Here is a 27,862-nt window from a genome sequence, read left to right as displayed (position 1 = left end):
GGCATGAAGAAACCAGTCTCTTCCGGTGGGTTAGTGTGTAAGCCACACTGGAGTGGGCTGCTGAGACAAGGGGGATGAGCCTGTTAGCATAGACAACTAATGTGGGTTCTTTGTCCAGAGAGGAAGAAACACAGGTAGCTGAAGGGGAAAGTGAGGTTAGAAAGATTTTGAAAAGTGGGAGACACTAAAACGGACTCAGTAGAGAGAGGTAAAAGTGTACTAGAGACTAGAAAACCAAAAGAGCAAGATGGGATTCAGAGCACGTGGAAGGGCTGACTTAATGGGAAGCAGGGCCCTTTCCTGTGTTGTAACAGGAAGAGAAGAGAAGATGGGAGCATATGCAGGTACATTTCTAGATTCAGATGTAAGACTCCTAGGCATGTTACTCTAAGCCCAAAGGTAGTACAACAGCTTTAGCCCATTATCTTCCATGTGAGGTAAGCCCCTTATTGCCACAGAGATGCTGCTGTTGCCAAGGTCACAGTGACCTCCGTGCTGTCACATTTAGAGGTATTTTAAAGGCTTCATCCTGGACTTCTCAACATTCAACATTGCTTCATTCTCCAGAAACACTCTCTTGTCTTGACTTTCCTGATCCACACATCCTTGGTTTTTTCCTTCTTTCTCTGGCTATCTCTTCATCTCCTTTGTTAGCTTGTGCAAATATCTGTTTTCACAAATCCTATATAAATTTAAGGTTCCTCACTACTCCCAGTATGGTAGATTGTCATAATAATGGCTCCTTATGATTCATACCTCCCGGTATCAGTGCCCTCATGTGGTCTCTTCCCACATGGCCTCTGGGCTTGGCCACATGACTTGTTTTGGTCAATGGGATATTAGCAAACATGATATAGGCAGAAGCTTGCGAATGGGGGCCTGACCTCTTAGAACCCTGAAACAACCATGCTATGAAGAAGCTCAGGATAAAAGACCATATTTGACCCATCTGACAAATGCAGCCACATGAGTGAGTTCAAGTCAGACCAGCAGAACCACTCAACCAATCCAGAGACACGTAAAAATAGACCATTATCGTGTTAAGCCAGTAAATTTTGAGATGATGTGTAATGCAGCAATAGATAACTGTCATCCTCAGCTACAACAGAGACATGGCTAACTTGACTGCTTTGTGCAAATCAGAAAAAAAGTGAATCATAAAAACATGCCTCTGCTAGCAGACACATCTTTATTCAAATAAAAGGTGCTCCTTCCCCCAGGATGCAGCCCTATACCATGCGCCCACACTCAGCGCTGGGTGCCTTTATGCACTAGACAAGCTGCACACTGTGTGTGAACCTCCTGGGGGATTTCTACACAATTCTCTCCATTTAGCACAGACCGGAAACTTGGCTTCAGGAAAGGTTTAATTACTCCATGGAAGGAGAGAGAGAAAACACCTAGAGTAGGGCTCCTAGCCTTGAGGATTCAGTAGACTGACTTTTATTGAAGAAGGTAGGCCAAATGTTGCTTATATAGAGTCACTGCATTTTTCAGGCAAGTCGATTAGGCAAACTCTTCTTTGAAAAAGATGACTAGTTCTCAGGAAAAAAGAGGAGCCATTATTCCTCTGAACCACCCATGAACGTTCTGGAAAAGAGGTAGATAGACAGCTAGATTCTAGAGGAGGTGGCAGTGAGGAGCTAGATCCTCAGGTAGGCGTGGTGCCCGGCAGAGATGGCGCCACGATCCCTAGGCCTCCCCGGTCCTACGAGGTCTCCGAGAGAAGGCTGGACAATTCCACCAGTCTTCACAGACCCACAGGCCTGCGGCAGGCTGGTCCCGGGTCTGCTGCTCCGGCCACGCAGTGGATGCCTCCCTCTGGACTATAGCGCACAGGGCCACAGCGCAGCTGCGGCTCCTCTTCCTCATACCAGCGCTGTTCACTGAAGTCAGGGAAGAAGGCTGCGATCTCTCTACTGGCTGAAACCACAGAGTCTGTAAGAGGAGTTAAGAAAGAGAAGGGGTTCTCATAGGGAGTGCAGGAAGGAGGTAAGAGGCAGTTAGAGTCAGATTCAGAAACCTGAGACTCTAGTCCTGCTGACCCTCGGTCCTGGGGCCACATTTGCCCAGATGGCCACACAGGGCCAGAAATGCCTGGAGGGAGGAGAGTTCATGGCGGGATACCTGGCTCTCAACTCCCTCATAGGGCCTGACCACCAGCCCCAAATCATCCTCCCTCACTGTGGCCGAGGGCAGGGGAGGCAGACTCACCAGAGCCATGGGTTGTGTTGCGGGTGTCAGTGAGGCCAAAACTTCCACGAATTGAATCTGGGGCCACGTGACGTGCTTGGAACACTCTGGTGGGTCCCATCAGTGTCCTCCAAAGCTGGATGGCATCCTTGCGGGCAAGGATGTAGGCTCGGATTGGCCCACTGTGTACAAAAGGAGCAGGTGTCAGGAATCCGGCTATGTGGTCTAGGAGGGCAAACTGTGAGCAGGGCACAAATAAAGGGACATTCCACCCTGAGGGTTACCCTGCCTTTCTAGCTCAGTACCAACACTGCTTCAAACAGGAGGTGATGGAAGGCCCCTGCTGTGTACATGCAAAAGGCCACAGAGGTCAGCAGAGTTGTTAAGTAGCATTCAACAATACTCTTCTATAGCCACAGGACCAATAAGCACCATGGCAGGTGGCCACCAGGTCAGTGTTGGCTTAATCATGGCTCCAAGCCCATGTTTCTTCAGACATTTAACACCGATTACAACTTCAAAGAGCGTCACATGAAATTAACAAGTTTAGGAGCAACAGAGATAAATCTTGGTGGATAAAGATGCCCAAACCAAAATTAGAAGTACCTGGCCATGAACTCCACCAGCCGCTGATAGAAAAAACGACCTGCAAAGAGAGAGAGTAATTTCATCCAGACACTGGTGCCCAAGAGCACTTTTTGTACTTAGGTCTCCTTACTTGGAATGATAAAAACCATTTTGGAAAAAAAGGAACAAGGAGTCTGATATACCTGGGTCTGAACACAGGCTCTGCCACTTACAGCCTGTGCAGTTTCAGGTAAGTCATTAATTTCCCCAGCTCAGGTTCCTAATCCATGTGCTGGAGACCTAACAGTACCTACCTCATAGGGCTGTGGGGAAAATTCAGAGAAACCATGAGCATGAGGACAATGTCCGACAGAGTAAACATCCCCTATACCTACTGATATCATCAGGACATAAAACTAAATTTCCGGTTGGGCTACGAAGTAGAACCCTCCTAGAAAATATTTTAAAAGATTGACAATCATGAAAAGTTTGTTTATAAAGCCAGACTTTAGAAAATGGCTATAACTTTACAGTTGGTAAGTCAGAGACAGCCTGCCATTATGTGTCCTTGCACACCTCGTGGGACAGAGAAGCCTCCCATTCAGAGGACTGCTGATCCTACCTTCGTGTTCTTGGTAAAACTTCTGGCAATCTTCTTTTCTCCACAGAAGTTCTCTCATTCGTACAATAAGGAACTTGTTGCTCAGAATCTGCTGATGAACAGCCTGGATAAACACCACGTCAAAGATAAAAATCAGTCAAAGGGATGGGGTGCCTGGGTGGCTCAGTTGGTTAAATGTCTGACTTCAGCTCAGGTCATGATCTCACGGTTCATGAGTTCAAGTCCCACATCAGATGAGCTTGAGCCCCACTTCAGGTGAGCTACAGCCACACTTCGAGTGAGCCCCGGCTTTCTCTCTTTCTCTCTCTGCCCTTCGTGGAATTCTCTGTCTCTCTGTGTCTCTCTCCCTCCCACCCTCCCTCGGTCTCTCTTCCCCCCTTTGTTTCTCTGCCCCTCACTCACTTGCACCCCTTCTTTCTCTCAAAACAAAACAAAAAAAGATACAAATAAGTCAAAAGGATGGGCCGCCTAGGTGGCTTAGTCGGGTAAGCACCTGACTTTGGCTCAGGATATGATCTCATGGATCACAGGTTCAAGCCCCACATCGGGCTGTCTGCTGTGGGCACAGAGCCGGCTTCAGATCCTCTGTTCCCCTCTCTCTCTACCCCTCTCCTGCGCGTGCGCATGGGCATACGTGCACTCTCTTTCTCTCTTTCAAAAATAAACATTTTTAAAAAATCAGTCAAAGTGACCATTTGAGTGAAAAGGAAATCCAGGCTGACCAAAAGAACCCATCAGAGCCCAGGACTTGATGGTCTGTCCTGTGTTGGGTCAGTAGAGAAAGAAGGTGGGGTGAGGTAAAGACCTTCAGTCACACGGCTAGAACATGAGCCTCTGGTGCCATCTCGGCCCCTCCCTTCAGCTGAAGCCCACACAACCCACCTCTCGGATCATCATACAAATCTCTTGATAGTGGTCCTGCCTTGAGTTTGTCCCACTCTCTCCAAACCATCACACATGACAGATTAAAAACACCATAATTTATATGTCCCACTCTGGTCAGAACTTTACTCATGGAATGAGGTATAACTACTTTAGGCCAGTGCTCAAGGCTGTACTTTCCTTGCCCTCCACCTCTTCCAATTCTCTCGTCCTGTCACCCCAGCCTGCTTGTGGCCCTCGGATCCACCACCCGCGTTCCTGCCTCAGCATCTCCCTCTGTGGAACACCTGCCCTCCTGTGCACTGACCAAAGTCTACCCTTCCTTCCTGCTGGCCAGGGCCCCGCACTTGCAGGCCACCATTCCTGACTGCTCTGGTCTTTCTCAGCACCACGGTGAGCTTTCCCAGCAGTGCTGCGTAGCGAGTACTTATCAAACTATCCTCGGCAGGACCCTACGATGACCCTCCCCCAGTCCCACCAAGATTCCGCACCCTACTCTACAGGGCTCTGAATACCATGCAACATGATTATGTTACATTACATGGCAAAAGGGATATTAAGGTTGCTATTAGTTGAATCAAAAAGATTATCCAGATGAGCCCAATTAATCACATGAGCTCTTTAAAAGCTGAGTTTTATCTGGCCAGGCACTAATGAGGAAGTCAGGTTTAAAGCATTCGAAGCACTGAACACGCTGTTCCTGTCTTACAGATGGAGGGAGCTGTGGGATGAGGAATGTGAGTGGTCTCTAAAAACTGAGAGCAGTCTTCGCCTGAAGGCCAGCAAGAACATGGGGACCTCAGTCTTAGAACCATAGGAACCAAATGCTGCCAACAACCTGAATGACTTTGGATGTGGATTCTTCCCCAGACCCTCCAGATAAGGATCTGGCCTGCTGATACCTTGACTTTGGCCTCGTGAGACCCTGAGGAAAAACTCAGCTGAACCTGCTGCACCTCTAAATTCTAGAATTGCGAAATAATAAATGTTTTAAGCTGCTAAATTTGTGGTAATTTGTTTCATAGCGATAGAAAACTAAGATACACACATTGTCTAGAGGTTTGGTTCTTCTTCTTACTTTATTGGATCCTTATATTTTTTATCTGCCCCAATTCTCCAGTAGATTTTTAGTCTTCTCAGGGTCAGAGTCCATGGCTCCTAGCTTTACTTCCACGGCATCTTGCACAGGACTGTGCTGTCAGTCTTCACAAGTGGCCCTGTGGCACAGGAAACAGAAGCAGTGCCCAGGACATACAGTAGAGGCTTAAGATTCCTTCTTACCTCCAGAATCAGGGGGTGAGCAACCGCATCAGGCTTGATCAGGGCCAGAGTGAGCTGGAGAGCCTGAGGGCTTCTCAAGATCGAGGTCATTTCACTCCTGCCATCAGAAAGCTGGATTAGGGACTCCTCAGTGCTGTGCTCCCCACCCTTCCTCCTCCGGAGCCATGCAGCCTTGCAAGCTAACAGCGGATCTCATTCCTGACACTCCCAAAGCATGTGGCAGTTACGTACAAAGAAGTTACCCATTCAGGAGAAATTCAAGTTTAAACTCTACCTGTCTCTGCAATATTCCCTTCCCTTCCTAATTTTTCTTGGTGTTTTAGAGGATTTACAATTTACATTGCTAAACAGCCTGGCCACAAAGGTACAATAACTGTTTCCATTCATAAGGCCTTCTATCCCATAGTGCTCTCCCATCGATTCTAGAATTGGAAAATTGGATGGACAAGAATTGGGATGTTCCCAGGACATCCCCCCAAAAAGTCTGCTGGATACCTACCATCTCTTATCTAATCTTACAGATAGGTCAGGACCTCCCCTGCCCAAATCAAATTCTTTTTTTTTTTTTTTTTTTTAATGTTTATTTATTTTTGAGATAGAGAGAGACACAGCATGAGCAGGGAAGGGGCAGAGAGAGAGGGAGACACAGAATGTGAAGCAGGCTCCAGGCTCTGAGCTGTCAGCACAGAGCCCAATGTGGGGCTCGAACTCACGAACTGTGAGATCATGACCTGAGCCGAAGTCGGACGCTTAACCGACTGAGCCACCCAGGCGCCCCCCAAATCAAATTCTCTAACACACTCGGTTGTCCTCAGGGCAAAGCTTGTGAACAAGCAACTCCAAGGTCAAGGACTAGTTGTAACCATTTTGTATCTGTAGCAGCTGAAACACTGCCTGGGACAAAGGTCAGTTTTATTGACTAAATGAACCTATATAGTCTTATTCTATCCATCTTTGTATTTCTAGTGTCTAGCATGGTGTAAGAGTTCAACAAATAATTGTGGACAGGGCACCTGGGTAGCTAAGTCAGTTAAGTGTCCGACTTCGGCTCAGGTCATTGATCTCGCATTTCATGAGTTCGAGTCCTACATCGGGCTCTGTGCGGACAGCTCAGAGCCTGGAGTCGGCTTAAGATTCTGTGTCTCCCTCTTCCCCATTTATGCTCTCTCTCTCAAAAATAAACATTAAAAATTAAAAAAAAAATAATTGTGGACATGATATAAAGAATATAAAAGTATTTTATAAACCAAACTAAGAGAATTTGAGGTCTCTCTCAACTGTGAAATTTTATTCACATGTGAGAAACTGATCATCTCTTCAGGACTAAAGACTAGGTCTCAAAAGATTATCTGGTGGAGCTCCTAAATTTGCCAACAAATATGGAGAAGGCTTCCATGAACACACAGGGACAGTCTGGACAACACCCTCATTTCCCTTAGGCTGAAAGTAGCCTGATGATCACGTTAAAGGCAGTGCTTGCTTACTCAAACCACAAAATGAAGTCCAGCCTAACTAGTGCAAGATCAGCCAACCCACTCTCCCTTGCATCGCAGGTTGTGAGTAACCCCAAAACAAGCGGAATCTTCACCATATATCTAGGGAGAAACAACCTTGACACCTCACCTCCCACCCCCTCCAAATCCATGTTATCACCAAGTTCTGGCAATTTTGCCTAAGCAATAGATCTCAAATCCATACAATCCTCTCCTCAAGGGCCACCACCCAGTCCAAGACACCATCAACCCTCCCCAGACTTCTGCAACAGCCTCCTCGATGGCCTCTCAATTTCTCCTCCTGCCAGCCTCTACAATCTGTTCTCCACACAGCAGCCAGTGAACTAAAAATACAAATCTAATCATCAGTCCCCGCCTTAAGCTTTTGCCTGAGACCTTTCCACAGTCCAAAATGTGTTTCCTCTGGTTACCTCCTATTCACCCACTAGATCTTTTCTTTTAATATTTTTTGGGTTTTGATTTTTTTTTAAGGGGGAGGGAGGGGCAGAGAGGAGAGAGAGAGAATCCCAAGCACACTCTTCATTGTCAGCGCAGAGCCCAATGCGAGCTCGATCACACCAACTCTGAGATCATGACCTGAGCCACCCTGGGCCCCTCACCCACTAGATCTTAGCTCACTTCCCCTATTACATCTTCTTGGACCTCTTCTTCAGTTATGTCTTCACCCTTTAGGCCAGCTGCATTAAAGCAGGATCTGTTTTGCTCATGGTTTTATTCTCAGTACCTATGCAGAGTGCCTAGCACATAGCTGGCTCTCAAAAGTATTTGGTGAATTAATGAATGAATGAATCTCATCCAGCTATACCAAGGCCAAGCTGCTAGGGGCTCTCTAGGGAAGGATGTGTTTCCTCTCCTAATGCCAACTAAGTAATGACTGTCATGGCCCTCGGTTTACAACAAATGTTGACAGGTCAAGAAATTTGTTCAACTTAAACGTCACTCCATCAGAGAATCATAAATTTGGGAGGTTGCCTAGGCATTCGCCGCCACACCGAAGGCACCCATTCCTCCGATTCCGGGAGGGCGGCGGCAAAGCCCCTCGTCCTCCTGGGCAAAGCGGGGACCTGCAGCCCTCCCCCAGCTCTGTCTCAGCTCCCCATTCTCTACCCTCACCCCGACACCCGAGGCCCAGTTCTCCAATCCCCCAGGCACTCAGCCCCATTTCTTGACACCGCCCCTCTCCTCGCTGCCCCCACCCCCCCTTCTCTAGGCCTGCAGCCGCGCGACTCCTGTCCTTTGTACCCAGGCTTAAGCCCATCCCAGATTCTGGGCTGTTCGCGCCCCAGCCCGGATGGAGTTCAAGTCTAGATGCACCTGGTCTTCCACCGCGGCGCCCGGCCACCAGGCACCGCGACAGCTAGCCTGTGCGGCCCAAGCGGGGTCCTTCGGGCGTTCGGCCGGGCAGCCCTGCCGGGGGTCCTTACCGTGAAGCCGCGGACCCAGCCGGAAGCGGAGGCCGGGTGTGTGGATCCCGCGGGGAGACCGCGTTGTGGGAGCGGTCGGGTCGAAGGCCCGCAGCATGCAGCACGAAGGCCGGCCCTGCTGGTGGCCCTTGTCTCTCTCTCCAGCGCTTGCCCCTGCCGTACGAGAGGACAGAGCCGTCTCGGGCGGGAACTGCCTCTCGGAGCCGGCGCGGGCGCGGGCGCCCTCAAGCGGGAGGGAGGGCCAGGCCGGAGTTCGCGGGCCGCAGTGCGCGGGGAGGTGGTGGCCTGGCAGTGGGCCGTGCTTGCTAGCGGGGCCGCCGGGACGGGCCTTGCCTGACTCGTTCTGTCTTACTTTTCTGTCTAGGATGGTGCGTGGCACATGGTTGCTGCCCAGTACTTGTCTGAGGTACGTGAAAGGCGAAGAACTGGTGCTCCCGATCGCGAGGGCAGAGGCAGCCATTGAAAGTCTTGAGCGATCCGTGGACACGAGAGAGCACAGCCAGTGTGGGGATGGTGACGGAGGATGCGTGGCTGGGTCCAGGTGTACATGGGTCGTGAGAGAAAATAGTCGTAAGGGCCTTGGACATGTCGCTAAGGAACTTGGGGTGCGGTGGGTTACCAAGGAGTCTGTTGAAGCAGTGCAGGGTCAGGAGATGAGAACTGGGTGTATTCTTGGTGAGTAGTCTCATATGGAGAAGGGACGGTGTGGCTGTTTGAGGAAGGGTGATAACATTTTTTCTTGGAGGGAGTCACTGAATTAGAGTGAAAATAAAACATAACTGTCATCAACTTAAATATACATATTTTTAACTGACTCTCCTGCCAAATATACAGGTGTTGCACGCCTGGAATGTTGGAAGGCAGATCTTTGGTTTTGGGAGCTTGTTTCCACCAGACGTCTTTGGGAAAGGCCATTCATCACCTGTCTGGCTGGTGAAGGCACATGTCCATTTCTGCCTTTACAGGATGAGAGTAAATTTAACCATGTGCTACTGACCAAACATCAGATTTTACTCTTATTTTCAAAGTGTACCAGGTCCCAGTTTTGTTTTCTACGTTTTTTTAAGGTTTTATTTATTTATTATTTTTTCAAAGTATATTTTTCAGAGAGAGAAAGAGAGCACGTGCGCACAAGCCGAGGAGGAGCAGAGAGAGAGAGAGAGAGAGAGGGAGAGATTGAGAATCCCAAGCAGGCTCCTTGCTGAGCAGCTCAAACTCACAGACTGTGAGATCACCACCTCAGCCAAAATCAAGAGCTGCTTAACTGACTGAGCCACCCAGGTGCCCCTAAAGGTTTTATTTTTAAGTAATCTCTATACCTAATGTGGGGCTTGAACTTATAACCTTGAATTCAAGAGTGGCATGCTCCATCGGCTAAGCCAGCCAGGTGCCCCTGTTTTCTACCTTTATGTTTGTTAACATAACTTTGGACTATAGGGACTTGGCCAATTTTTAGACCATGGCCATTAGTTCACCTTTCTGCCTTCTGTCCTACACACACCACACACATGCACAGGAGAAGGCTTTATTTAGTTCATATCTTATAGTTGCTTTGACTATCCTCAGCAGTAAGCCTACATGATGAAAGTAAGGGCAGGTGTGATTTTAGGAGGAGACTCAATAAATAACACTCTTTCTGAATTTGGGCTCAGAATCAACAGAAACGGAGTAATGGTAGGCAGGTGGAGACCAACTGCCCACTTATTTAATACTGATGGAGCTGTTGGAGAACATAACAGTGTGAGAACCAAATTCTCCTGCCTTCTAATTCTGTGCTGCCAAAGTTCAATGCCAGGTCTCTTAAAAGTTTTAAAGCAACAACAAAAAGAATCTAAATCGTTAACAGGACATACAAAATTATCACAGTATTGTGCCACATCCGCCAAATTTAAATTTAGAAAAGACCACTCTCCAGCTCATAACAGATTTTGTCCCTAGAAACCTGCCAAAAGATCTTGATACTCAGTGATATGTGAAGGAAGGTAAATGGGCTGAAAAGGTCTTGGTTCAGTTTCCCTGGGACTCCATTAATTGTGTACCAGTTATTCAGTCTCCAACTTCTGAGTCTAAACTCATTTGGGAGAATCAGCCATTATGAGGTTAACTATGGCCCGTGTTCATTGTATCCTGGGCACATCTACCTGTGTCTTGTCTACCTAGTGGCATTTAAGATGATGTGGCCTTCATCATCAACATATTTAAGATGGTGTGGCAGCCCCAACCAGGTCTTTGAGATGCCTTTCTTTTTTATCCAGCACATTCAAGTTTCTTAATACCATTTCTCCTTTGGGTTCTGTGTTTCTGGCATCCCCAGGCTGCATTGAGGGTGGGCTCTTATGACAAGCATACCCAGCCCTGCTGTGAGCAGTCCTGTGTGGCCACTGCCTTCTGCTGTGGAGTTGGTCAGGACACTTGCCTCCTGTGGATTGAGGGGCAGGAAGGTGGTCCTTTACCACACGAGTTTCAGTTGAAAATCACTCTTGGTGGCTTCTTTCTTCCTGTTGGTTTTTTTTTTTTAACTTAAAGCTGCTATTTTTCTAAAGTTTGCTGCCTCACGGACCCAGTGAGAATTGAGACCTCTGCTCTTCAAGATACTGTCTTCAACTTCTGGATGTGTCAGGTGGGGAGTAGCATTTCTTTCAGATGCTTCTCTTTTGGCATTTTTTTTCTAGGTTCCCCTACTCCTTTCCAGAAGGCTCAGTGAATTTCTCACATTTTATTGTTGGAGAGAAAGCCAGCTCCTTGCTAGGCTACAGAGAGTGGAGAAGGAATGAGCTTGCAGGGCTGTGCCCTAGAGATTTATCTCTCAGTTGTTTCCCAAGATAGGAACTTTCTTTTAAGAAAATCTCTCTTTTCTTTTGTTTTCATTCTTGTACTGCTTCTAATCTGATGTAGCAGGTTTCCAAAGTTCTGTTTCTTTCTGGACTTCCTGAGCATATGTGATTCCTTAAGACAGTGTTTCAGGCGCAGGCTTTTCTCATTTCCTTCTTAACCTTTGTGGCTACGATAATTTCATTGAGTGTTTTTCTGCTTCAAGTCTAGAAAGATGACATATTTTATTTCTAGTAAGGGCATTTTTGTTATAAATAAAATCCACCACCTTTTTAAGATTGAAGCTGCATTGTAAGTGTCAGAACTATAAAACCATAGCCAGAATTATTGACATACAGGCCAGCAAGTGGGGAGTGACCCTTAAACCAAGTAGAAAAACACCACATGAGTTGTTCTGGTTTTGTCCTTTGGCCTTGAGTCTAGCTCAGATGCAGCTGGGGACAGCCTTTTCATGTTGCCTGCTGGGCTGGGACTACCAGTAAAGTTTGGAGCTTACACATGTTTGTGTTCCTTAGCTAAGGAAAGCTGGCCTGTCAAACTAGCTAAAAAACAGTAAAGGACCAAATACTTGTTTTGCCCCAATATCTAAAAGGTGTGTGTAGGGAAAGACTTCCTGTAGTCAAATCTATGCCTCAGCAGGGCCTGCTTGCTAGGGTCTTTTCTGCTGCTTAGGCTTTGCGGATGTCCCATAAGGGAAGGCAGTAGGTCTGTGCTAAGGCCAAGGTCAGTACCCACACCTTAGCTCTTATATTCATAAACCATAGTGCTTGCACAAGGACAGTGCCTTTGCTGAACCATGTGACTGGCATTTCATTAAGGTATTCATTCATCCCTGCTTGTCTATAAAATCAGGTTTATGGGGCCCCTGGGTGGCTCAGTTGGTTAAGTGTCCCAACTCTTGATTTCGGCTCAGGTCATGATCTCATGGTTTGTGAGTTTGAGCCCTGTGTCTGGCTCTGTGCTGACAGTGTGGAGTCTGCTTGGGATTCTCTCTCTTTGCCCCTCCCCGACTTGTGCTTGCTCTCTCTCTCTCTCTCTCTCTCTCTCAATAAATAAATAAATAAATAAACATGTAAAATCAGGTTTATAAAAACACTTGCCTATGAACAAAGTACCCGGCGTTCAACATGGCCAACATGAAAAGTGTTTGAAATGCCTCAAGTGCTAGTCCCATCAGGGCCTCAACTTGTATGTGATGTTTTGCTCCCCACAGTCTTCACTGGATCTCCTTTTTCTTATGTTCTTTGCCACATCATCAGATCCTAACATTCCTTTGAATACGACATCCTCCAGCCCTGCCAAAGGGCAGAGCCTGTTCCTGTAAAACTTACAACACAGAGCAGCAGAACCTGTGGGCAGGGGGTTCCCAAAAGAAGGAAAGGAAGAAGAGGCCAAGAAGATTCAGCCAGGAGAGGAGAGGTGTGGCAAGAGGCCAGGAGTGTTTAGAAGAAATCCTTCCCCATGGACTCAAGGAGTCAGTCCAAGAACTGAAAAAATAACTCTGGTTTCAACATGTGTGTTTGGGAAATGGTTAAGAGGTTGACTTAAAGAAGAGAATGCATTCATTTGGGATGTGGTGAGTTTGGAGTGATGGTAAGACATTCAAGCAGAAGTAGCTTGGTGGTGGTTGGATCAAGTTCGGTGGGAGTTATCAAAGTGGTGATAGTTGGAAATCTGTCAGTGAGGAACTGATCATGGGAAAGAATGCAGAGAGAAGGTAAGGTCAAAGACCTTCCTTTGTCAAAGAATAGTATAAAAACTTTATGTATATTGGGGCACCTGGTTGCCTCAGTTGGATAAGTGTCCATCTCTGGCTTTTGGCTCAGGTCATGATCTCACAGTTCATGGGTTCGAGCCCCATGGGTGCAGAGCCTGCTTGGGATTCTCTCTCCCTCCCTCTCTGCCCCTCCCCTGCTCGCTTTCTGTCTCAGACTTAAGTTTTTTCAGACTTTATGTATGTATATAAAGGGGGTGACTGGCTGGCTCTGTTGGAAAAGCAGGCAACTCTTTTTTTTTTTTTTTCTAACTTTTTAACATTTAATTCATTTTTGAGAGAGAGAGTGCAAGTGGAGGGAGGGGCAGAGAGAGAAGGGACACAGAATCCGAAACAAGCTCCAGGCTCTGAGCTGTAAGCACAGAGCCCGACATGGGGCTCGAACCAACAAATGGTGAGATCATGACCTGAGCCAAAGTCGGATGCTTAGCCAACTGAACCACCCAGGTGCCCCAAAAGCAGGCAACTCTTGATCTCAAGGTTGTGAGTTTGAAGCACATGCTGGGTGTAGAGATTACGTAAATAAACATTAAAAAAACCCTTGTATATAAAGGAAAACAGTGATTGATTTAATCCGGCAAAGGCAAAAACAGGATTTATGTAAGAGAAAGGGTACAGAGAGAGGGAAAAACTGCAGATTGTGTCAAAATTGTGGCTTTTGTTTCCTGTAGGTAAACTGCTGACCAGCTGTCAGCCAACAAAGCAGCCAGTATTCTTCCCTGAGGCAACTGGATGGATTACAAAATAACACAACTTCACTTGCTTACAGGTTCTCCAGAAGACCTCAGGAGTTCAGATGAGGTGTCTGTGTCAGGCTGTCTCTGCATAAATAATATCTATCAGTGTCCTTTGTAAGCAGTATCGTCTTCAGGCCAGGTGTGTGCTGTTTCCCTTGTCAGAATCTCTGAGCTTCTCCCTTTTAACCAGACTCAGCTCTAATCCAGATTGGCCCTGAGAGCTTTGGTCTCCTTCCAAGGTAGCAACATGACTTGAATGTTGTTTGGGGGACAATGGCTGTATAGCAGTATTTAGACCCCTGAATATTAGGCAGCAGAGAATGCCAAAAAGCAAGAGAATCCTGGATACTGTTTAAAATATTTGGAGCCCATTTCATATCCAGTTTATTCACTGGCCTGTTTAATCAAGAGAATGAGTCCCAAGGATTAGTTTAGTCAAGTTTACAATATTCACAAACCTAGTGGATCATAACTGAGAGGACATTTACTTTAGAGAACAAAAAATGTTGATAGAAGTTTCTGTCTAACTTTGAATCACTATCTCTGCTCAAAACTGCCAAAACAGGGGCGCCTGGGTGGCTCAGTTGGTTAAGCGTCCGACTTTAACTCAGGTCATGGTCTCGCGGTCTGTGAGTTCGAGCCCTGCGTCGGGCTCTGGGCTGATGGCTCGGAGCCTGGAGCCTGCTTCAGATTCTGTGTCTCCCTCTCTCTCTGCCCCTTCCCTGTTCATGCTCTGTCTCTCTTTGTCTCAAAAATAAATAAACGTTAAAAAAAAAAAACTGCCAAAACAAAAATTTTCCATTAAAAAAATACACTTAGGGGCGCCTGGGTGGCTCAGTCGGTTGAGCGGCTGACTTCGGCTCAGGTCATGATCTCACGGTCTGTGAGTTCGAGCCCCGCGTCGGGCTCTGTGCTGACGGCTCAGAGCCTGGAGCCTGTTTCGGATTCTGTGTCTCCCTCTCTCTGACCCTCCCCCGTTCATGCTCTGTCTCTCTCTGTCTCAAAAATAAATAAACGTTAAAAAAAAAATTTTTTTTTTAAATACACTTAAATACTTTCACATTCACTTTTTATATGACGTGTGTATTTTTTCTTTTGCTGTAAATGTTACAAACAGAACTTTCGATCCTCTGAGATCCACTCCTGCCAGCCATCCAATTTTCCAAAAACTCAGGCATGATTCTTAGTTTCTTTTCTTTTCTTTTTTTTTTTGCCTCTCCTCAACAATCCCTCAGCAAACCTGTCTCTTTAACCTTAAGCTGTAGGTTACACCTGATCACCTCTGGCCATCTCCTAGCCCAAGCCAGCTTCCTCTCTTCATGTACTGTCTATCCCTACCCTTCTGTGGCTTGTTTCTCATATAGCCGTCAGATTGATCTTTTTATTTTTTCAAAAACACATTTTTAATCTCTATACCCTACGTGAAGCTTGAACTCACAACCCTGAGGTCAGGAGTTGCACACTCCGCTGCCAGCCAGTCAGGAGCCCTCAGATCTTTTTCATGCATAAAACTGGTCCCATCACTCTCCTGCATGAAGCACTGCCATTTTTTGCTGCTCTGCTAAGAACAAGAGCCAAACTCCTTGCCATGGCCCTTAAAGCACCACGTGACTTGGCTTTTGCTGACCAATATTCCTTCACAATCCACTCTCCCTTCATTCTTATCATTCCACTGCCTTGTTGCCACCTCAAGACCACCACAGGAGGTTCTCACTCTGCCTGAACACTCTTTTACCCAATATTTGCTTGGTTCACTCAGCATTGTGTCCTCCGCAGAGAGGCCTGGCCAGATTTCATGATCTAAAGTAACACCCTCTCCCAGCATTCTCTTTCTCATAACCCTTCTCTGTTTTCCCTCTGGACTTGTACCTATCTTTGTTGCTCTAGCCCAGCCTTTCTTCTGGGTTTATTAAAGAGAGGAAAATCTGGCTAGGAGCCCTCTAATCCTTGTGTGTCCTCCCTGCATGTGTAGATACTTCTGTGTGAAAATGTGTGTATGTGTGTGTGTCCAGATTGCTTTGGAGGAGGAAAGGTGATCCCCTGAGCCAAGTAAAGGGGACTCTAGAGTCTGACTTTCAGATATGAGGAAGTGCCCGCAGGAGACAGAGTTCGGCATCTCTCTCCTACTGACCCCTTGAGCCTCAGGGCCCAGTGTTGCCATGATCAAGTGGGATGCAATTGAATAGTTAGCATGAAACCTTGACATCTATCCCCTGGGGCTTAGGGCTTATGTGACCATAGAACCTAATGCCTTCCTTCTGACTGGAGAATCTGCCCACAGCAAGGAAAAAGAGGAAGTGACCCTCACCCTGCTTCCCTAACCCCAATGAATCCCAACCCTAGCACCTAACCGTGATTCTAAATCCTTTATCCTGACCTCTAGCCCCATCACTGACAGTGATTTGACTCTTGTAATCTAACCCTAGCTCTTCTGACCCTGACCCTGACTCATTCTCTTCTGACACTGACCTTGTAACCTTTGGTCCTTAAACTCAGGTCCTAAACGTTAGGCCTTTGCCACAGCCCTAACATCTAATCCACCCCCAGTCCCCCTCTAACCTTAACTCCTTTGACACTACTTTCCAACTGTAACCCAAGCCCTAGTCCCTGAGCTTCTCAGACTTTAACCTTAGACCTGGTTCTAGATCCTGAGGCCCTGACATGTGTCTTCTAACCTCCTAATCCTGCCCTAATCTCAACCTTTAATCCCTAAATCCTGACTCATAGATTCTGACCTCTAAACCCTCACCCATAAATCGCTATCTCCAGGGTCCCCAGACTCCCAACCCTGACTCCACAAATGAAAAGTATTTCACCCTACCATGAGCCACAGACAAGGGGAATTGCAGCAACTCAAACTGTGCATAGGGTAAAGCACATAGTGAATGAGTGTCAGCAAGTTAATTGACCAGGCACAGAATATGAAGCAATAAGACTCCTAGAAAGCCGGGGGGGGGGGGGGGGGGCGGTATGTGGGGAAGCCAGGAAAACCTCCCTAAATACAGGATGTGGTAGACTGCCAACAAGTCTGAACAAAACTTCAAATCTCAGAAGATGGACAGTGAAAGCCCCAGTCATTCTGACCATACCTCTGTCCCGACACAGCAGGTCAGCTGGTCATCCTAGACCCATGATGGAAGACAACTGTCCTTAGTAAGTTGCAAAACTCTCAGACACAGATGGATGGCTCAGTAAAGCCCTTGCTCTAGGACACACAGCAAAAGAAACAGCAATGTAATGACCACCATGATCCAGGAGATAAGAGCCATAGATAGCATTACCATTCCCCCAGTTTCCCTGGAACAATCATCAGGACTCCAGGGAGACTCCCAGAAACCAGCTAACAACCCAGCTGGACAAAAGACAGGAACCCTATATAAACCAGCTCTTTCCCTAAATTCCAGACCCTGACATGAACTAAAGTTCAAGAAACAGGCACAAATTTTCCCCATGGGAACCCTGTGAGAAGACAAAAAGAAAAAAAAAAAATCCATGCTCTAATAAAGATGGAATCCCAGAAGCCTCCCCTTTCTCCCATTTCCAACCCCTTCCCCACCACTAGGGTGCCCATACAATAAGAGACAAAGGACAAGTAACAATAGTAATAGAAAACATTTACTAAGAACAGTACTGAGGAGGTGCTTCATCTTGCTTATGGTTATGTGAATTCTGTATGTACATTGTACTTAGGCATAATTTGCTTTAAATTGAAGGACACTGCTAAAACCTAAAATACATATATTTGAGAAGAAAGCTGAAAAATCATCAAAGCCTCCATCTCTACAAGTTATAAAAAATAAGCAAACTAAACACAAAATTTATTTAAAAGGCAGAGTTAAGAGCAGAGATTTCTCAAAATGAAAAGTATCAAAAATGTTTATTTTAAAATTTTTATGCAGTTATGCATACAGCAAAGTGAACAAATCTTAAGTATGCAGCTTTTAAATATATATATATGTAGGGGCGCCTGGGTGGCTCAGTTGGTTGAGCGTCTGACTTCGGCTCAGGTCATGATCTCACAGTTTGTGGGTTCGAGCCCCGCGTCAGGCTCTGTGCTGACTGCTTGCTCAGAGCCTGGAGCCTGATTCGGATTCTGTGTCTCTTTCTCTCTCTGCCCCTCCCCTGCTCACGCTTTGTCTCACTCTGTTTCTCAAAAATAAGTAAATGTAAAATAAAATAAATTTAAATATATATATGTACGTGTGAGTAACCATCGCCCAGATCAAGATACAGAGCATTTCAAGCATCATCCAGGCAATTATAATCAATATTCCAAATGAGATTGGGGAATATTTAAGAAAATATTCTTTTTTAAAAAATATTTATTTTGAGAGAGAGAATCCCAAGCAGGTTCCGTGCTGTCAGCACAGAGCCCAGTGGGCTCCTGACCATGATATACTGACCTGAGCTGAAATTACGAGTTGGACACTTAACCAACTGAGCCATCCAGGCACCTCCAAAAAATATTCTTAAAGATGACTTGACAGAAAAAAAACAGGCAAGAAAATGTTAAGAAATAGTAGTAATGAGGTAACGCTTAGATATTAAATATAAAGCTACAATAATTTAAATTGTGGCTTTGGAATAGGATTACATCAGTCATGGGCAAAGCTTTTAGAATGAAGGTCTTGTATGCAGAAGAATAAATATTTTAAAACCAGTAAAAAAAACATTTTTTATTCTTTTACAAATGTTTATTTTTGAGAGAGAGAGGATGATCAGGGGAGGGACTGAGGGGGGGGAACAGAAGATCCAAAGCAGGCTCTGCACTGACAGCAGTGAGACCCATGCAGGGTTCAAACTCATTAACTCGTGAGATCATGACCTGAACCGAAGTTGGATGCTCAACCGACTGAGCCACCTAGGCACCCCTAAAAATTATTTTTATTTTTTTATGTTTATTTATTTTTGAGAGAGAGAGTATGAGTGAGAGGGAGAGGATCAGAGAAGGGGGGTGGGAGGGCAGAGGGTCTGGGTCTCCAGCTCATGAACTGTTGAGATCATAACCTGGGCTGAAGTTGGATGCTCAACCAACTGAACCACCCAGGTGCTCCATTTTTTAAAAAAAGAATGGTTGGGTATAGACTTGTCTTACAAAAATAATTTTTTATAAATCCACTTTCATCAAATAGTGAAGTACAGGTATACATAAAAGTCAATGGCATTCCACAGAAAAGGTTAATGTTCAATAAGGTTGAGGATCCATCTGGAAGGAAACAGACTAACTCCAACCAAATACATGCTAAATTCTGCCTGGCTTTAAATGGGTAAAATGATGAAAATGTTGGAATGAAATTTAGGAAAATATGTTTATATCCTTCATGGTGAGGAGACTTTCCCAAGAAGATATGGTCTAAAAGCCATAAAGGAAAGGCTATGTCACTTAAGTAAATAAATGTCATAAAAGACCAAGAATGAACTGTAGACTGTAGTCTAAACAACTACAGCTTGTTGGCAGCTACGATAAATAAATGTCTCCTACCGACTGGCTAATAAATATGACTCTACAAATTGCTAAGTAAAACAAAACATCTCCAGGCAAAAGAAGTGAGTTGTCCTCTACTGCTGTTTGGATTAGAGTTCCATTTCTCTTGAATGGAGCCTCCAGAGGAGTCTTTTCTTAAGGTAGAAGTAAAGACCAATCTATTAGGTGAGGGTGGAGGGCTCTCCCTGACATTCTTTGGAGCTCCAGCCACTCCCAATTGCCTACAGCACATCTACTCTTCAAATGCAATCCTCATCTCAAATCTGTTCTGTCCCCCACGAAATCTGGCATCTTCTCCCTCACCAGTTACCAACTGGAATGCAGCGTTTATGTAGAATTCTTGTTGTCTTTAGCCTTACAGTAGCCAGTCAAGATACTGATCTACAAAGTTACTTAAGTTGGTTGTCTTCTTCCCTATCCCTTCAGTGTGGGAAATATACAGAAATATTAACAAATATTTGCACAGATAGTGCAGTGGTTAGTGTTTGTATTCCATTTTGAGTTCCCCACATCCTGGTTGGGTTTAATTGTTTATTTTTGTGTATGTGAACCATAACTGTGGTTTTAAGAGAACTGTACCAAAAAAGATACGCTCAGAGAAGTGCTACTCCCCCCTCATTCCTACTGTCTTGTTCCCATTCCCCATTTCTTTCCGTCATTTCCCCACCTACTCCCTACAGGTAACCAACCTTTTTTTTTTTTGTTTCTAGTTTACCCTCTCTGTATTCCCTTTGCACAAATGAGCAGATACAGATGTATTTTATTTTATCCCCTTCTTTCTTACACAAGTGTAGTGTAGTGTAGATACTCTTTGGCATTTTGCTTTCTCCACTTACAGAATGCCCTGGAAAACACTGCATATCAGCTCATAGATATCTTTCTAATTCACTTTTACAGCTGCCTTGTTGTTTATTGTGTGATGTACTATAGTGTATTTAACCACTCTCCTATACATGGACATTTAGGTTGTTTTCAGTAATTTGCAATAACAATGCTGCAGTGAATAACTACACACACACACACACACACACACATTTTTTTTTAATCGTTAACATTTATTTATTTTTGAGAGACAGAGGAGTAGGAGAGGGGCAGAGAGAGAGGGAGACACAGAATCCGAAGCAGCTCCAGACTCTGATCTGTCAGCACAGAGCCCGACGTGGAGCTCAAACTCAAACCATGAGATCATGACCTGAGCCAAAGCTGGACGCTCAACCAACTGAGCCACCCAGGCACCTCACACATATATATTTTTGTACAGAGATGTCTCTTCAGAGTGGTAGATTCTTAGAGGAGTGAGATTACTGGCTTGGAAGGAAAATGTATACATAGGTTTGTTAGGTATTTGCCAATAATTTTGTTAGCTATTTTCTTAGGTATTTCCTTCTATTGATTTCTAATTTTAGTCCATTGTGATCAGAAAACATACTTTGTATGATTTCAATCCTTTTAAATTTATTGGACATTTTTAATGGTCCGGGATATAGTCTATCCTGGAGAATATTTCACGTGCACCTGAGAAATATGTGTAATTCTGCTATTGTTGTATGAAGTGTTCTGTAGATGTCTAGTGGGGTCTGTGATGTCTGTATAGTTATAGTTATTCAAGTCTTCTACTTTACTTTTGATCTTCTGCTTAGTCGCTCTATCCAGGATTGAAAAGGGGATGTTGAAATCTCCAGCTATTATTATTATTTTTATTTTTTTAAAGATTTTTGCAGTGTTTTACACCCTTGGAAGTATTGCTGCATTGGCTGGTATGCGCTTTAAAATTTATTTATTTATTTATTTATTTATTTATTTATTTATTTAAATGCTTATTTTTGAGAGACAGAGAGAGACAGAGTGTGAGTGGGGGTGGGGCAGAGAGTGAGGGAGACACAGAATCCTAAACAGGCTCCGGGCTCTGAGCCTTCAGCACAGACCCCGACGCGGGACTTGAACTCACAAGCTGTGAGATCACGACCTGAGCCGAAATCGGACACCTAACTGACTGAGCCACCCAGGTGCCCCAAAATCTCCAGCTATTATTGTGGAATTGTCTATTTCTCTCTAATTGGCTTCATGAATTTTGGGGGCTCTATTTTTAGTTGCAAAAATTTTTATATTTATATGCCCTCTTGATGGTTTGATTCTTTGATCATTATAAAATATCCTGGGGGGGGGGGGCGCCTGAGTGCCCCAGTTGATTAAGCATCTGACTCTTGATTTTGGCTCAGGTCACAATCCCAGTGTTGTCAGATTGAGCCCCACGTCTGGCCCTATGCTGGGCATGGAGCCTACTTAATATTCTCTCTCTCCCTCTCCCTCTACCCATCTCCCACTTGCATGAGCGCTCTCTCTCAAATTAAAAAAGAAAAAAAATTTTTTTTAAATCCTTTGTCTCTGGTAACAGTTTTTGTCTAAATTCTGTTTTGTTTGCTAGTAGTATAGCCACTCCAGGTTTCTTTTTGTTACTGTTTGCATGGCTCATCTTTTTTCATCCTTTATTTTCAACCTATTTGTGTCTTAGAATCCAAAATGTATCTCTTGGGGCACCGGGGTGGGTGGGGTGGGTAGTCGGTTAAGAGTCAGGTCACGATCTCACAGTTCATGAGTTCAACCCTGCGTTAGGCTCTGTGCTGACAGCTGAGAGCCTGGAGCATGCTTCGAATTCTGTGTCTCCCTTTCTCTCTGCCCCTCCCCTACTTTGTTGTGTGTGTGTCTCTCTCTCTCTCTCAAAAATAAACATTAAAAAAAAATTAAAAATGTATCTCTTGTGGACAGCATCTAATTGGATTGTGTTTTTATTCATTCTGCCAATCTCTTTTTGATGTTAATGTTCACATAGCTGTGGATAAGGTAGGATTGTCCTGTGCCATTTTGTTATTTGTTTTCTATCTGTCTTGTCTTTTTTGTTCTTCTGTTCTTCCATTATTGATTTTTCTTGTATGTTAAATATTTTTGAGTGTACTATTTTCATTCCCTTGTCATTTCTTTTACTATATTTTTTTAGTTAGTTCCTTAGTGATTGCCTTAGGGATTGCAATTAACATCTTAACTTATAATAATCTAGTTCATGTTAATTCCATCTTAATTTTAATGCTCAATATTGCTTCTATATAGCTCCATCTACCTCTTCCTTTGTGGTGTTATCATCATACAAATGCCATTTTATGTATGTGTGCAGGTCATGGTGGAGCAGATTTGAACCCACCAGCATGAGTTCAGTGGAGGTTTCCACTTTGTCTCTTCTTATCTCCTCTTTCCCCCTTAAACAATTTCACCCTCATGTTAAATCTCTGTCCACCTCTTTTATTTCTATAGACACTTTCAGTCTCTCATATCTGAAGAAAAGACATATCCACACTGAGCAAATAGTACCATCAGATATAAATAATTTTCTCTTTAGAATTGTAGGATCTCTGTGTTGCATGGGACCTCAAGAAGATAATTGAGTCAGATGGTTCCTAATTCTGGTTTTGCATTAGAATTTCTGAGTTTGGGAGGCTTTTTAATTTATTAATGCATGCTGCCTGGGGTTCATTTAAGAACTTCTGATAAGACTCTCACTCTATTCTTTTCATTCTTGTTATGCTGTGTCCTAAGAAGTGAGAAGAAATTGGAGCAAATGACTGTAACTTCTAGATTATGTTGAGTAAATGTCCTTAGTCCTGAGTGATATCATTAGTCTTCATTTTATAATTTTAGGAAAGTGCAAAAGCATTAAAGCATAAGAAATAAACATATATTAACATAAGCATGTATTTCCTCATCCTTTCTCAGTCTTGTGTATGTGTGTGTGTATATATGTGTTTCCCTAGGACCCTATCTGTATGTTTTATATAAGGATCTATGCAGTTTGTTCTAGTAGAATCTTCACTGTGGAATTATGTGAAACTCTCTAAGCCTCGGTTCCTTTGTCATTAAAATGGGGGTATACTTCCTAAGTTTATCGTGAGATAGAGAAGTTAGTGCTTGTAGAGTATTTATTTAGAAACCTTACTGTGGCCAGGCATTACTCCAAGTATTGTGCTCAATATATTTTCTTCGTTTTTTTGTTTTATTTATTTATTCATTTTTTAAAATATAATTTATTGTCAAATTAGCTTCCAAAAAATATGTAAAACTTCATGAATTTGTGTGTCATCCTTGCACAGGGGCCATGCTAATCTCCTCTGCATCGTTCCAATTTTAGTTTATGTGCTGCAGAAGCGAGCACTCAATACATATTCTTTGAATAGTAGTCTCTCTTTTATGTTATGGTTGTTAATTTCTCAAACCAGATCCTGGTGTATTGAAAGCCACATCACTCACATGACACATTCAGCTCGGTAATGACTGGAGAGCCCTCAGGTTATAAATAGAGCTGCCCTTGAGGTATCTATCCCCTTGTTTAGATTTCTGTGGTCATTTGCTCACAATCTATACAAGAACAGAGGGACCCCGAGGCATAAGTCATGTAGTTTTGGGATGAGAACACAGAATAGTTGATATTTTTAATATATTCTTATTAACCAAGAGAAGTGTTTGCCAGCCATATTTTCTACTGAGAATCATTTATTGAAGAAGCAAAATCTCAAGGAGTTTGATCCTCTAACCATTGGTTTCCTCCAGTGCCAGCATTTTCTTCTACAGGGAGTAATACTTGAAGTGGCAGCCATTATGTTCCCCTTGATCATCTGGTGATTCAGCAAGTTCTGTAATTCTTCATGGTAAAGTTCAGGAGTTTTCCTGCAAAGGAAATACCTGCTTAGAGAAATCAAATTTGGGAAAATGAAGAGAAAAAGTACCACATTAATAACTACACCCATAGTCCTATAGGAGGAATGCTAAACAATTATTCTGCGAATTAAGGCAGACTAGAGACCTTCTAATTTCACTGGAGAACAAAAGCACAGAGTGGAAGTGGGAAGAGATGAGGAGAGCTAAGGATGCAGGTGCCTATGTGAGTCTTTGGACCCCAGGAGAGCCATGGGGCAGAAAGGTGGAGGGTAGTAGAGGAGGAGGAAGTTGGAGTGGAGCAGAGTCGAAGTCAGAGGCACATGGGGTGCCATGGGCAGCATAGAAAGTGGTGTTAAAGAAGAGGGTCTGGAGGCTGACTAGCCAGGTTCAGGACTCAGTCCTTCCCGTTCCTAGCTGTGTATCCTTGGGCAAGTCACATCCCTCTGTGGACCTCTCCATTTTTCATTATGAAACATAGCTAATAGCAATACCTTCCTCATGGCGGGGGTTGTAGAAACACAGGGGAGTAGATATAGGCAAAGCATGTGACACAGTGCAGGGTACATGGTTGGCAATCAATCAGTGATCATTGTTGGCCTTCCTGTCAAGGATATTGTTATTTTTTTTGTGATCCTGTCAAAAACAGTTTCCATTGTGCTTTGGGAAAGGGCTGTGGGGAGGGGCCACTATTCATTCATTTTATTTGTTTCCTCTCTTTCTCCCCACACTATAGCCAATGATTTTAATGAGTTCAGTGTATCTCTTTTTGTTTATGTGTTTGTATAAGATATATATTGTTTGTGTTATTTTTAGTTTATATAACGGTATGGTGTTACTTGTATTATTCCTTCTCTTGCTTTTTCTCTCAGTGCAGTATTTTGAGATCTACTCATACTTCTAAATGTATATCTGATTTATTCTGAAAATTGCATGTAACTCCATGAAGACACCTTCCACAGTGTACCAGTTGATTTCTAGACTAGTCTCACCCAGGCTGCCCCCAAACCTGCCACCATGATTTCTCTCTAGTGGAACTAGAGAACTTTCGGGTTATAGGCCTTCCCCAAGTAATATGTATGGTGGTCTATATACATCAGTTGAGCCTTGTCAACTTGTCACTGAGATTATATTAAAAGATATTGTCATAGAGTTATTACAAAAGCATATAATCATTTTACCTGTTTTACCTTCAACCTTCTTCATATTTTGTTCCAAGATGATTTTCTTCAGTTTTATTTCTCTCTTTTTTTAAAAGAGTCTCTCTTATTTATTTTGAGAGACATAGATAGCAAGCAGGGGAGGGACAGAGAGAGAGGGAGACAGAATTGCAAGTAGGCTCTAGGCCATCAGCACAGAGCCTGATGCAGGGCTCAAACTCATGAACCATGAGATCATGACCTGAACTGAAACCAAGAGTCGGATGCTTAACTGACTGAGCCACCCGGGGGCCCCTCTCCAGTCTTATTTATATGCCTCATAATTCTACAATGATCTCTATGGCATCAGCCGAGTTCTTGCTTTGGCCTTATGACTCTAAGGTTAAAGACACAATATCTAGACCAGAGCTAAGCAAGACGTGGTCCATTCATCGCAGAATAACCTTTCATGTTCCAATTAATGTCTTTTGTCAATATCCCAGAAATTGGTCATGACAGGGAACAGAAAGGATGGACTGGATGTTCTTTACTACTGAGTTATTAGGCTAAAATACTTTTATTTCCCCAGCAGGTATTATTTTTGAGATGGCTGGGAAAATTTGAACATGAAATACATATTAGAAGATGACAGGGAACTAATTAGGCGTGATAACAGAATTATGGGCATGTAAGGAAATGTCCACACTTCTGAGAGTGAAATGACATGATGTCCAAGCCATGTGTTAATATACCTAAGCAAAGAAAGAAGAAATTATAAAGGAAGGAAATGTGGCGAACACTTTGTACTTGGTTGGATTGATGTAATAGGCATATGATATTTACTGTTGTATCTAGTTTTATGCTTGAAAGTTTTTATAACAAAACATTTAAAACTCTCTACAACATATCAGTATATCTGACTTATTCCTAAAAGTGAAGAATGAAAGTGACTTTACTTACACAAGGTCCATCATACAGTTTAGTTATGTTTAGCCCTTTATATCTGAAAGAATTATATTTTGAAATGATCATTTTTTACTTTATGGCATATTATACATTATGACTAAATTTTATTTGATAATCTTTAGCTAAATTTGAGAAGGAAAAACACTCTGCTTATAGTGAATTCTTATGTAACAAATATTTTATTTTATTTCTTTTTTTTTTAAGATTTAATTTTGGGGATCCTGGGTGGCTCAGTTGTGTAAGCGTCAACTCTTGATTTCAGTTCAGGTCATGATCTCACAGTTCATGGGATCGAGCTCCGTGTTGGGCTCTGCACTGAGAGCACAAAAGCCTGCTTGGGATTCTCTCTCTCTCTGCCCCTCCCCCTGCTCATTCTTTTTCTTTCTCTCTCTCAAAAATAAACAAACATTTTTTAAAAATTCTAAAATAAGATTTTATTTTTAAGTAATATCCATACCCGACTTAGGGCTTGAATTCACAACCCCAAGATTAAGAGTCACATGCTCCACCGACTGAGCCAGCCAGGCACCCCTGTAACAAGTATTTTAGAATACCTGTTGTTATAGATGTTTGTTTGTCAAAGATACTGGATGTACAAAACATACTTAGCATTAAATCAAATATAGAAAATTCAAAATCATCTTGAATATTTAAGTAGAAATACAGGGTATTATAAAGAGAATGTACGATAAAATTAAGGTATGAATTTGATGAAAGTTAAGGCATTATTACTGACCTTACATAAATAAAAAATGATTTTTAAGGAATACTATGAACAAGTGTCAACAAACTAGATAGCCTGGATGAAATGGACAAATTCCTAGAAACACAAATTACCTACACTGACTCAAGAAAGAGAAAATCTCAAAATCTATATCAAGTAAAGAGCTTGAATCAGCAATGAAAAAAACCTCTTAACAAAGAAAAGTTCAAGACTAAATATCTTCATTAGTGAATACTACCAAACATTTAAGAGAGAATGCCAGTTCTTTTCAAATTCTTCCAGATAATAGAAGAGGAAAAAATACTTTCTAATCATTCTATGAAGCCAGAATTACCGTGATAGCAAAGATAAAGACATCACACACACGCACACAAACAAGACTATAGGGGTGCCTGGGTGGCTCAGTTGGTTAAGTGTCCAACTTCAGCTCAGGTCATGATCTCACAGTTTGGGAGTTCGAACCCCAAGTTGGGCTCTGTGCTGACAGCTCAGAGCCTGGAGCCTGCTCTGGATTCTGTGTCTCCCTCTCTCTGCCCCTTCCCCGTTCATGTTCTGTCTCTCTCTCAAAAATAAACATTCAAAAAAAAATTAAAAAGACTATAGGCCAGTATCCATTATGAATATAAATGCAAAAATTCTCAACTAAATACTAGTAAACTGAATCCAACAGCATATTACAAGAAGTACACACTATGACCAAGCAAGATTTATCCCAAGAGTGCAGTGTGGTTCAACCTAAAAATATCAACCATATCTATGCAATAACATCACTTAATAGAATGAAGGAGGTAAAAAGGACCTGTTCTTCTCAATTGACATTTAACAAAACCCTCATAGTATTTGGCAAAATTCAACACTTTTTCATAATAAAAACACTCAGAAAAAGAAAGACTAGAAGGGAACTTCCTCAACATGATAAAGAACATTTATGAAAACCCCACAACAAATATCATACTCAATGGTGAAAGACTGGAAGGTCTCTCATTATTTTTAAAAAAATTTTTTAATGTTTATTTATTAA

At 43.4% G+C, this 27,862-nt stretch overlaps 2 protein-coding genes, 1 long non-coding RNA gene and 1 other non-coding gene across 24 annotated transcripts in view; 2 read left to right on the top strand and 2 right to left on the bottom strand.

Moving 5' to 3' along the window:
- Positions 1 to 1,170: 1,170 nt before the first annotated feature.
- NME6 (NME/NM23 nucleoside diphosphate kinase 6) lies at positions 1,171 to 8,489 on the bottom strand. 5 transcript variants are annotated; one of them, XM_027038637.2, is made up of 6 exons: positions 8,484 to 8,489; positions 5,546 to 5,642; positions 3,383 to 3,485; positions 2,800 to 2,839; positions 2,215 to 2,375; positions 1,171 to 1,938 (listed from the first exon to the last, which is right to left on the bottom strand). In XM_027038637.2, exons 2-6 carry the CDS (start codon positions 5,633 to 5,635, stop codon positions 1,751 to 1,753), a joined length of 582 nt encoding a protein of 193 aa, XP_026894438.1. In that variant the 5' UTR covers positions 5,636 to 5,642; positions 8,484 to 8,489; the 3' UTR covers positions 1,171 to 1,750. The 5 variants fall into 5 exon arrangements, with proteins under 5 accessions (XP_026894438.1, XP_014932483.1, XP_053075447.1 ...); XM_015076997.3 differs by lacking the exon at positions 8,484 to 8,489 and adding an exon at positions 8,374 to 8,475; XM_053219472.1 differs by lacking the exon at positions 8,484 to 8,489 and adding an exon at positions 8,302 to 8,441 and having other exon boundaries at positions 1,171 to 1,923.
- Positions 2,375 to 5,267, top strand: LOC128314907 (uncharacterized). The gene is made up of 2 exons (XR_008297157.1): positions 2,375 to 3,637; positions 4,976 to 5,267. It is a non-coding gene; the product is annotated as an uncharacterized LOC128314907 (long non-coding RNA).
- Positions 8,483 to 27,862, top strand: part of FBXW12 (F-box and WD repeat domain containing 12) — an 80,273-nt gene continuing 60,893 nt past the window's right edge. For 10 of the 17 annotated variants that reach the window (XR_008297156.1, XR_008297155.1, XM_053219463.1 and 7 more), the window contains exons 1-2: positions 8,483 to 9,764; positions 11,027 to 13,965. The gene's annotated coding sequence lies outside the window, so the exon portion shown is untranslated. The remainder of the gene's footprint in view (positions 9,765 to 11,026; positions 13,966 to 27,862) is intronic. The other 7 variants (XM_053219456.1, XM_053219459.1, XM_053219452.1 and 4 more) reach the window with 6 other exon arrangements.
- Positions 23,406 to 23,512, bottom strand: LOC113593608 (U6 spliceosomal RNA). The gene has a single exon (XR_003413888.1). It is a non-coding gene; the product is annotated as a U6 spliceosomal RNA (small nuclear RNA).

This window comes from Acinonyx jubatus, chromosome A2 (assembly GCF_027475565.1).
Source record: "Acinonyx jubatus isolate Ajub_Pintada_27869175 chromosome A2, VMU_Ajub_asm_v1.0, whole genome shotgun sequence".
NCBI lineage: Eukaryota > Metazoa > Chordata > Mammalia > Carnivora > Felidae > Acinonyx > Acinonyx jubatus.
The sequence above is the reverse complement of the archived record's forward strand: the minus strand, read 5'-3'. Positions and strand labels throughout refer to the sequence as shown.